Source organism: Bos mutus, chromosome 4 (genome assembly GCF_027580195.1).
Source record: "Bos mutus isolate GX-2022 chromosome 4, NWIPB_WYAK_1.1, whole genome shotgun sequence".
Lineage (NCBI taxonomy): Eukaryota > Metazoa > Chordata > Mammalia > Artiodactyla > Bovidae > Bos > Bos mutus.
Genome location: NC_091620.1, coordinates 102,409,768 through 102,421,788, shown reverse-complemented (window position 1 = coordinate 102,421,788; position 12,021 = coordinate 102,409,768). Strand labels below are relative to the sequence as shown.

Genomic DNA, 12,021 nt, shown 5'->3' with positions numbered 1-12,021 from the left:
AGCTTGCTGTGTTTCAGGGACACAGGTTTTTTCCACAGCCGTCATATCAGTAGTTATTCCTATTTTATATATCAAAGCACAGAGGATGACACTGTTCCTCAGCCGTGCGGTTGGGCCTGGAGAGAATCGGGTGGCCTGACTCCAAACCAGTGTTTTAACCTTTTCATAACTGGTCCTCGAAGTTGGCTATACTTCAAAAGCATTTGGGAGCTTTACCAGAAAAAATGGGGGGTGGGGACAGCACATGCCTGGGAAAGGGGCCCCAGACTAATTAAATCAGAACCTCTATAGGGATGAGGTTTCAACACTGGCATTTATTAGTATTTTTAAAACATCTTCTGATGAGTCTAATGTGAAACCAGGGTTGAGAACCACTGCCCTATAATTATACTGTTTATATTAGAATTAATTTTACTTAATTTGATAAAGTAATCTGATAGTAGCAGATAAAGCACATGTAAAGACTTAGGGCTAGAGTAGAACCACGGCAAAGGTTTTACATACCTTCCTACATAAATGAAGCAACTTTGTATCTACAATCTTGAATACTAGAATTGTGGGCCATACAGCCTAACACACCAAAAGTAATGAGGCTGTATATAAAGCAGAAATTCAGAAAACTACAAAAACACAAAGTTGAATGAGTTTTGTTTCTATATGGAATTTCAGACTTCAATAATATCTTTAATTTTTCCAAGCTTTAGTTCCCAATTATCATGTGTTTAAAAATACTACTTATATTTTAATTCTAAGTATGGTACATGCTTAAGTATAATCTTCTATAATAAAATAGTCAATAAAATGTTTCCAGATCTGGGTGATTCTATTATAAATATAGATGAAACTATTGTGAATGCAGACAGATATATAATCATATTCATCACATTTAACGTCATAATTCATATGGCTTATGAAGTTATAAGAACATAAGGTATCATTTAACTTAATAACATGTCTAGTTACTGTCTTAACATGGGATAACAGAATGAGAAAATGTGTCATGCCTGTGAACAAAAGGGATTGACTGCAGATAACCACGAGACTTCATCCCCAATCTCCTGAGCAGGCATGCTCACCTCACGTTTAGTTACTGAAATGTGGCTCAAACTCAACACAGGCATCTGCATGCAGAAGTTAGACAACCAGGTCTAGAATGGGTATAATGAGTTGTTCATGGGAGTTGTTTTTAAAGCATGCCATTTATAAAGCAAAAAAAATATTTTGGTACACCTCCCCTCTTTTGTATGTTAGAACCTGTTTTTAAGAACATTTTTATAGTGGAGTATAGTTGATTAACAATGTTGTGATAGGTTCAGGTGTACAGCAGAGTGATTCACTTATGCATACACCTGTATCTATCCTTTTTCAAATTCCTTTCCCATTTAGATTCTTACATAATACTGAGCATAGTCCCTGTGCTAGACAGTAGGTCTTCGTTGGTTGAAAGTGTTAGTTGCTTAGTCATGTCCGACCCTGTGACCTCTATGGACTGTAGCCCGCCAGGCTCCTATGTCCATGGAATTCTCCAGGCAAGACTACTGGAGTGGGTTGCCATTCCCTTCTCCAAGGGGTCTTCCTAACCCAGGGATCAAACCTGGGTCTCCTGCATTGCAGGTGGATTATTTACTGTCTGAACCACCAGGGAAGCCCTCTTCTTTGTTGGTTATCCATCTTAAATGTAGCAGTGTGCACATGTCAGTCCCAAACTCCCTAACTATCCCTCCCCCAAATCACAGAATTTTAGTTAGGAATGGCAATTCCTGTAGTTATATAGAAACTTAGAGAGAGGCAGCTTGTTGAAGGTTATAGAACTATGCAGCTAGTCACAGAGCTAAAACCACAGAAAGTTATCTCTATTCCTTTTTCCTGTTTATACTCTATCAGATTGCATATTTACCTTAGGGAGGAAAAAAAACAGATTTAAGAAATCTGTTTATGGCACCAATATTTTTTCTTTCAAGCTTTGTCTTTCCAGCACCAAATGTTAGATGTAATACACAAGCACACATACATGTGTGTGTGTGTGTGTCTGCATTTGTGCATGTGGATTTTCTACAAATAGTTTTTATTGAAAAGGCAAGGTAATATAATAGCACTGAATACCATCTTTCTGGGACAACAGTATACTGTGTTTCTTTAAACATTAATCACCCTCCCCCTCTCCCAAAAAAGAATTTTAAAGCAGGTAAAACTCTGTAGAAATATAAGCCTCTGATACTAGAAAAATTTTAAGAAGAAAAACCATTTACTCTGTAATTCACTATAGATTGTTAATAGGAAGATAGTTTTGCAGATTATCCAGCTTCCAGCTCAGCAGCTAGCTTTCCATTCTGGGAAGGTCCCTTGAAACCATCAATGAGGTTATGAGAGAAATCATGTAGTAGGTCTGGTGATGTGGCCAGAAATAGGAGACAAAAGACTGTGGCCAGGATGACTTTCCCTACATGATAATAGGGTGGATGCCTGACTGCTGACATGGCCACACCTCTGCTGATGGCAGAAAAGGCTAGTCGAGCCCATGGTTTTGAGCCTATCCTGCAGGCAGTGGGGCATGTTGCCACCAGTACCCTCCCAGGGGCACCACATGCCACAGCTACTTTTTCCATGTAGGTCCTTGGCAAGGCTGGTCATTTGGACAGTAAAGCAAGGTCAACCTGTAATCTTGGTATCACACTGAATTCAAGGTCTCATGGTAGACCATGAGGTAGACCAGTTGTTTTGTCTAGCCTAGCTCAAGTAACAGGGAGCCCAGATTCTAGTCAGGTTTATGATGTTTTGCATCTCCCTAAGAGAAAAAATATTCCTTGTCTTCCCTTCCCATTTGTTCAAACAGTTTAAAAAAAAAAAAAAAATCCTGAATCTAAGAAAATCCTCAAGTCTGAAGAAACCCAGCTTAATTCCAAAACGTCATTTCTTCCAAGAGACTATACATAATCTGTATGGACATGTGTAACAGTAGTGATGGAGAGACTGTGTGGTTCTCTTAGGTTTCCCAGTAATGTGGCCTTGTTCTTTTGCAGGCAACAATTCCCAGCCAGAGATACTGCCATATACAACCACAAGCACACATCTGCACTCCCACGACTTACATAGATGCTCTTTGAATTATTCACCAAATACACTATAAGTGTGCCTCAAGGGTCTACTTTTTAAGCATGTACTATACTTCATAAATGATGATTTAAAAAAAAACAAAAACCTGTTACTCAGATTATGAATGTTGGACTGTGCACGGAATCTTAAAATGCAGCAACTTATCAAAATTGTGACACCTGTAATTATGGTACTAATGCCGTCTTTCAAAATATGTATGAAAATAATACATCCTCAGTAGGTCATGTGCTTAGTATTTTAGCCTTGAGGATTGGTTTTGCTTTAAGTCAGAATTTGTTTAAATAGGACTACTGTATTTATGCAGGTATGTTACTGGCTTTACAACTTGGCATCTTAAAAAGATAATGACATATTTTGGTGGATTTGAATTTCCAAAAGCCTTTGCCAGGTAGGAAAGGAAGAAATTGCATATAGGTTTTACGGCTTTTCATGAATAGACCGTTTCTTTTTGGTCAAAAATACGAAGATGCTTTTAGATTCCTCATGCTTCCAGCAGCAAAAATACAAATAGTGCTCAAAAAGTTCTTTTATGTAGACATTTACAAAGCAGAGTTCTGAGCATTCCCTTTTTCATTGTGGGCCAAGGGAAAGTCTGTTGTCTTATAAGCCTGTTTTTCCTGCACACATGTCATTTATAGTACTTAGTAACATTTCTGCTAACAGCTTTCGTAATGAAGATTATACCACAAATTAATATATTCAATTAAATCAGCTGAAAAGTGAGAAAATACAGAGAACCCTGTATCCTAATCTCTTATAATGCTTCTGCATGGCTTATACATATTACCCCATCTGTTGACCTTTTTGAAATACATAATGATGTGTTTATTTTCAGGATTACAGCTCTGCTTTGCTCAAAATGCCGTTTTCTGGACCAAACTATCAGCTTTTTTGTGTTCTGTGGTATGGCAGACTTCTGTTGCATTGAAGCTTTTATTTATAAGAAATGTACAACACAAGGATGTTAGAAATAGCTTTGCAATAAAGGAAGCTCTGTGGTGGAAGCCAAGGGGCAGCAGTGGATAAATTGTGCAAAAGGCTGCTTGTTTGGAAATCACATTTAATTTAAAAGAACTTTCAATCACTAGTTAATGTAACTGCTTTAAATTTACAGACAGTGGGAGTAGCTCACCGCTACCCAAGTATGCTTCATCTCCCAAACCAAACAACAGCTACATGTTCAAACGGGAGCCCCCAGAGGGATGTGAGCGAGTGAAGGTCTTTGAGGAAATGGCGTAAGTAATGTCTTTTCTATCAGCTGGGATCTGCAAAGCTGTAAAGCTTTTTACTGAGACCAGTTGATTACAGATGAATCAACTACTCCGTCCAGCTGATAATGTGTTTCAGAAGCAAATTATGAAAAGAGAATTCAATAGGCCAAAGAGATCTGACTTAAGGAGAACTAAGAGTCTGTGTGCTGGAAATACACTAACACAGAGAAACTTGGAAATTCATCCCTACTACCTACAAGATCAATTTTGAATCTTTAAGAATTTTCCTTTCATAAGCTCTATTAATTTAGATGGTTAAAGAAAACAGACAGCCATAGCAGCACAGTGAATACCCACGTGTGTGTAGCCTTCACGACAGTGACCCCACCAGCCGGAGGGACTGTCTCCTACCCTGTAGACACATCTAGCATGTGTATTCATTGCATTCAGACTTCCTGTTCACAGATTTTTTTAAAATTCTTTTTGAAAGTTCAGTGTGTATAAAATAGAAATATTCAAGGGAAAAGAGATTCATGTTGTAAATACTTGGCAGAACAGCTCAAAATAAAAAGAGTGTGCAGCTCTTGGGTCGCTCATCCCCCTGTCCCGGTGCAGGCTTGCCCGGTGGAGGCTGCTGCACTCCTGTAACCTCAGAGGGGACAGAGACCGGTCTTGGAGGAGGTGGCGGTGTAGTTCCCAGGAGTGGGGGGAGAGGAAGGGCTTGTGGACGCTGCTCTGTTGGCCTGACTAGCTGGCTCTACAAGAAGCTACTGAAACTTTTTCTTATTTTTCCTGATCTGTATTCGTAGAAGTACGTATAGAGATACAGAAAAAGGAGGAAGTACTTAAAACCAAATATCCAATGGGGTAATCCCTCTCCCATGTACTTAACAGAAGAGGTCATTTTAGCATTGCATAATCCACGTTTCTAAATAAATGAAAGCAGACTAATCTCAGAAACTTTTTCGTCTGCCCAATCCTTTTGAAAATCCTTTTGTTTTCAATATCACCTCAGTGCTGTGTACGTCAGTAGTATGCCAGCTGACTTGTGCTATGGAAGATGTTTATCCCTCTGTGTACACTGAATCCATTCCCTGCCATTCACATTTTAGCCGTTTTAGAGAACTCCAGTTAATTTGAAAAATGCTTGACTTTTTTAATGATTGTAAAACCTAATTTTGTTTTACGGTTTTAGGTCTCGTCAGCCTATCTCAGCCCCTCTCTTTTCATGTCCTGACAAAAACAAGGTTAATTTCATCCCAACCGGATCAGCTTTCTGTCCTGTAAAACTCCTAGGCCCTCTTCTCCCTGCCTCCGACCTGATGCTCAAGAACTCTCCTAACTCAGGCCAGAGCTCGGCTCTGGCCACCCTGACCGTCGAGCAGCTCTCCTCCCGGGTTTCCTTCACATCCCTTTCCGACGACACCAGCATAGCGGGCTCCGCTGAGGCCTCTGTCCAACAGCCATCCCAGCAGCAGCAGTTCCTGCAGGAGCTGCCGGGTGAGGACCACATGTCCGCTCACAACTACGTGGTCATCTAAGGTGAAGGGGGAGCTGGCCTCCACCCTGTGTCCCACGCACTAGAACTAGAGCTCAGACACCTATCTGCATGGAGTGACCGACTTTCTGACAGCACCACCACCACCAACAGAATACTGAATCAGAATCAAGTATCTCAACACTTATCTTGGCAGGGACGGAACTCCTATTCAGCAGTTTTTGTGGAAAGCAGTAATGCTTGCAAAATGTGTGTATCATTCAGCATTCTAAGTGGAGACTATGCATTTCATAGTATGTTTGACAGATTAGTACTGTGTCCTGTGTTTTGTCCCAAAATCTTCAGTATAAATAAGCTCTATATCAGAAAGTTGCCTGTCTAAATAGAAAATGTCTTGCTGTGTTTTGTCCTATGGAAAAATACTGTACTTCAGGATTATGTTTACAATTGATCCAGGTGTTTGTTTCTAACTTCTGTAATACATACAATGCAAAAAATAAATAAATGGCCACAACAGTTGCACAGGGCCCACCCTATGGCCTAGCTTCAGGTACTTCAGTCGAAGTCTAAACTCAGGTAACTTGGAATGTATATCATATTGGGATATTACCTATTTCACAGCTAAAAAGCTAAAGAGGGAACAGCACTCTTTTGCCTTTGCTTCTTTTATGCATTTCCCTTTCCTCATTACATTCCACATTCTTAGAATAAGTGCATTCAACCCTAGGAGAACAGAAATCCTGGACATGGGTGAACGCGAGGAGAACCAGCAAATCCGTGGTGTCTGACATCACTTTTGTCACGCGGTTACAAGTGAAACAACTGTTGCATTCACTGTTTCAACATGCGTACATGTGGCTTTTTTTTTTTTTTTTAAAGAAGTTCAGGTGTTGCTCAGTTAAGACTGATACAATGTTGCAAGTAAAGTATCAGGTACTAGGCTGTACAAACATTCCCCCAGTGTGTGTGTGGATGTTAAGGACGAGAATGTCTAGGTGTCATTTTCCCAGAGGATGGCTGAGGTGTTTGTTTATGTTGGCCATCAGGGTCATGAAATGCTACTGATCTATCGAAAGGCATAGTCACGTTTCGTTTCTCTTTTGGAAAGTCTTGAATCTGCAGGTTAAGAAATGACACCCTTTGGTTATTTTCCTCAAGCAGTTCAGGTGCATGAGTTGTTTTAATGTAGAGAGAGCATATGTGAGTCTCAGAATTCAAAATAGGTTATTTGGTGACTTGCAAGTGCAAGCAGTGTGGAGCAGTTTCATTTAAGCCTCTCACAATAATACCATGAATACGTCTGTTCATATTTTGGAAGCATGGGGTAGACCATAAACCCAAGTAAAGAGCCTTGAACCTGCAGACTTGACCTAACTTCTTGAAGTGTGAAGAGAGCCCTAGATGTTCCTGATTGGTCAGCGAAAGAGCCCAACTTCTGACATTGTTTTCTGCAGCACAAAGAGTGTGTTCAAAAGCGGAGAGAAGTTTCTGTGTTTTTATTCCTTCAGTTCCATAAAACAGTTGTTTGATCTGCACCTACAGTGTACGGCACAATTTTCTGAAGAATTAGGGGAACAAGGTGCCTACAGTTACAGGAGCGTTTCAGTTCCTTTCAGTCATTCCTGGGTTTTCCTTTGTTTTATTTTCTAAGGAGGTTGAAGAAGGAAGATGTGATAAAGAAGAAAGCAACACCATTGAATTTTTTTTTTTAAGAAATGGTATATATATATGTGTGTATATGTTTGTGTATGTGTTCAGTGTATTATTTTGTCATGATCCCAATTATCTTCTTTCCACCAAAGTTTGCAGTAATATTCTCTCCTGAAGGTGCATTCTGGCTCCTTTAAATTAGTCAGTGTTATATCGTAGGAGACTGTCATGGGAAAGGACTCAGTTTACTTCACCATTTTCACAGGGGAACCTTTTAAAACAATCTATTCAGCAGAAGACACCTTTAACCCTAATAATCTCAGGCCTTGATGAAAATACTATATTTTGTAGATTATGGTTAAAGGGAGAAAATTATTAGTTCTGTAAGATAAATATGAGCTCCATTAACTTCTGATATCTGGTTTAGCATTACATAATGTGTTGATCTTATACTCTGCTTTTGTCCAAATAAGATGCAATAGTATCAATATCAATTTCTGAACGATGGACTGAATATGCTTTTTTTGGTAATGAAATCTGATGTACGATATTTATAGTGACGTGCTTTTATTTTCTCATGAGAAAACTAAATATTGTGTTGTACATTTGTTCTTAGCATATATTAAAGTTTTGAACCAAATGTGTTAAAGCTTATGCTTTGCCATGTAAATTTCCCAGAAGTTGTTGAGCTCAAATGTATCCTACATCCAGCTGTAGAAATTTGTCAGAGATTGTTTAAATTTTGTATATAGTTGTACTGTTTAATTCTACACTGCGCTGAACAGTATTCGAGTTACCATACAATATGGCTTTACACAAGGAAATGTGTGGCTTTTGTTTTGTATTTTTTCAGTATAGAAGTTCCTGTGTCTTCTTATTTAAATAAAGTTATTAGTAAAACTGGAATAGTTCACTATGTTTTTGGAAAGACTGGGCTTTTAGCGTCTTACCTGACAAGGATGAATTCAGCTCTCGGGTTGGAGGTACACTGACTGGATTAGATTTCCACAGCCTGGTTTCCTCTTGACATTTAATTTACACACTTTCCATCACAAGCTAAGAAACGTGATGTCTGAAGTTCCATTCAAGTCTTTTTTCTGTTCCCAGCAATGAGCACCTTAAAAAGAGAAGACACTGTCCTCATGTTATCATTTTATGCCTAAGAATTATTTACGAAAATAAGTTTGTTTAATGAAATTGCCACAAAGGAAGTTGCAGCACTCTTTTTATTTACAGAGCAAAAGCGTGTTGATGTTTTCCCCAGTTACCTAAATATGGTCATCGTAGGCCACGTGGTGGCTTGAAAGCAAAAACTACCTGCTTTGAGAAATAATTTGCCAGCAGCATAGTCTTCATTTCCAAAGCACCTCTCACTAAACAGATTTAAGTTGAACCTAAAATGATTATGTTTGGGGCTTTAAAAAAATAAATATAATTTTTTAAGAGTGAGTTTGATCAATTGTCTTCTTCAGGACTATATATGATTTAGGCAGGAAATTATCTACTGTATACAAGTTAAAAATTCCACTGCAAATGAATGTGGAGAAAAAGTGGAATTTTAGCCCCAAATCTGCTTGATCATATAGGCTTAATATTAAATGGCCCTGAGACAAGTTAGTATTTGCAAAATCAAACCTAAGGAACAAGGAAGGAGAAATTCTAAGAATTTTGTTTTATGTTTAACCCTATGTTACTAGAAATAAAGGTTATGTATGAATATCACAAAATAAATGTTTACCACCACCCACAGTGTGAGGTAAGCTCTAGCTCTGAAGTCTGGTTATCCCCGACTTACTCCCTATAAGCAGCTTCTATCTCCTACCCCATCTTTGGACTGCACAAGTCTGTCTTCCCTGGTAAAGTCACTTTGGTTAACTTAGGGTTCCTTAGAACTACAGGAATTCTGTGAAGGTAGATCCCATAATTCACACCTTGAGTCAAAAGCTGAATGCTGTAGTCTAGCCCCACAGTTCCAGATAGCTAGCAAGCATCTCCTATTGGACTTCTTGCCTCATTTCAACTTCAGTGATTAAATGGAATGAAGACACTCTTGTTCCTGTCACACCAAGTTAGCCCTTCTCCTTCACACTTACGTTCCTTCTGTTTTCCAGAAAACAAGGACTAGAATACTATTTTCTGACATTTTCTTCACCTAAATCAAAATTGCCTGTCTTCCTACTATCTCACCACTAAACTATCAAGCTGCTAGAGCTGTGATGGCAGTAGATACAGCTATGCCATGTGGATGAATTTCTTTTGAAATAGGATTCAAATGGCAAGAAAAATAAGTTTGCTGGACTTCCAAAAATCTCTTCAGCTGTAGACTAGGGGTCAACCAACCATAGCCCATGGACCAAATCTTCCCCAATGCCTATTTTTATAAATGTCTACATTTATACTGTCTGGTGGCTCAGATGGTAAGGAATCTGCCTGTAATGCAGGAGACCCAGGTCTGATCCTGGGAAGTTGGAAAGATCCCCTGGAGAAGGAAATGGCAGCCCACTCCAGTATTCTTGCCTGGAGAATCCCCATAGAAGAGCCAGGCAAGCTACAGTCGATGGGGTTGCAAAGAGTCAGACATGACTGAGTGACTTAACACATACATACATACTGGAACAAAGCCATGCTTAGTTCCTTATGTACTGCCTTTGGCTACTTTGCTGTACAATGTCAGAATTAACGTAGCTACCACAGAGACAGTGTGGCTCACAGTGTCTAAAATATTTACCATTTAGTCCTTCAGATATGCAGATGACACCACCCTTATGGCAGAAAGCAAAGAGGAACTAAAGAGCCTTTTGATGAAGGTGAAAGAAGAGAATGAAAAAGTTGGCTTAAAACTCAACATTCAAAAAAATGAAAATCATGGTATCCGGTACCATCACTTCATGGCAAATAGATAGGGAAACAATGGAAACAGTGACAGGCTTTATTTTCTTGGGCTCCAAAATCACTGCAGATGGTGACTGCAGTCATGAAATTAAAAGATGCTTGTTCCTTGGAAGAAGGCTATTACAAACCTAGACAGTGTATTAAAAAGCAGAGGCATCACTTTGCCAACAAAGGTTTGTATAGTCAAAGCTATCATATTTCCAGTAGTCATGTATGGATGTGAGAGTTGGACCATAAAGAAGGCTGAGCACTGAAGAATAGATGCTTTTGAACTATGGTGTTGGAGAAGACTCTTGAGAGTCCCTTGAACTGCAAGGAGATCAAACCAGTCCATCCTAAAGGAGACCAGTCCTGGGTATTCATTGGAAGGACTGATGTTGAAGTTGAACCTCCAATACTTTGGCCACCTGATGTGAAGAACTGACTCATTTGAAATGACCCTGATGCTGGGGAAGATTGAGGGCAGGAGAAGAAGGAGACGACAGAGGATGAGATGGTTGGATGGCATCCCCAACTCGATGGACATGAGTTTGGGCAAGCTCCAGGAGACAGTGAAGGACAGGGAAGCCTGGTGTGCTGCAGTTTGACACAAAGAGTCAAACATGACTGAGTGACTGAACAACAACCACCCTTATAGAAAAAACATTTATTGACCTCTGCTATAGACCAAAGAATAAGCTAGATTAGGTAACGTGTCATAAATGTGGTTGTTTCAAAAATATGTCCACAGTCTCTTCAGCTAGTAGTTTTGGTAAAGCCATGTGCAAATCAATGAAGTCAGAATATTCCCTCACATCATATACAAAAATACATTCACAATAGCTTAAAGACTTAAATATAAGACATGACACCATGAACTCCTACAAGAGAATGTGGGCAAAACACTCTCTTGACATAAATCATAACTGTTTTCTTAGATCAGTCTCCTGAGGAAATAGAAATAAAACCAAAAATAAACAGATGGGACTTAAACTTATAAGATTTTGTGCAGAATATAAGCTTTTGCACAGAAAAAAGAAGAAAAGACAACCTATGGACTGGGAGAAAATATTTGCAAACAATGAGACCAACAGGGCTTAATTTCCAAAATATACAAACACTCAAAACAGCTCAATAACAAAACAACCCAATCAAAAAATGGGCAGAAGACCTAGATGTTTCTCCAAAGAAGACAAACAGATGGCTAATGGGCATACCAAAAGATGCTCAAATTTGCTAATTAGAAAAATGTAATTTAAAACCACAATGAGGTGTCACCTCATACCAATCAGAATGGCCATCATCAAAAAGTCTACAAATAATAAATGCTGGAGAGGGTATGGAGAAAAGGGAATGCTCTTACACTGTAGGTGGGAGTGTAAATTTGTCCAAACACTGTGGAGAACGGTATACAGGTTGCTTAAAAAAACTAAAAATAGAGCTACCATATGAGCCAGCAGTCCTACTCTGGGGCACATATCCAGTAAAGACAAAAACTCTTAATTCAAAAAGATACATGTATCTAATGTTCATAGTAGCACTATTTACAACAGCCAGGACATGGAAGCAATCTAAGTGCCCATCAGCAGATGGATGGATACAATTTTCTTTAAAAAGAAAAAAAAAACAGACTCACAGACATAGAAAACTTATGATTACCAAAGGGGAAAGAGATAG

At 39.0% G+C, this 12,021-nt stretch overlaps 1 protein-coding gene across 2 annotated transcripts in view; it reads left to right on the top strand.

The window, feature by feature from the left end:
• The window catches only part of GLCCI1 (glucocorticoid induced 1), a 105,662-nt gene extending 99,334 nt beyond the window's left edge, over window positions 1–6,328 (top strand). For both annotated transcript variants that reach the window (XM_070369800.1, XM_070369799.1), the window contains exons 7-8: window positions 4,229–4,349; window positions 5,521–6,328. In XM_070369800.1, coding sequence (XP_070225901.1) covers window positions 4,229–4,349; window positions 5,521–5,866 — 467 coding nt within the window. In that variant the 3' untranslated portion in view covers window positions 5,867–6,328. The remainder of the gene's footprint in view (window positions 1–4,228; window positions 4,350–5,520) is intronic.
• Window positions 6,329–12,021: the final 5,693 nt, after the last annotated feature.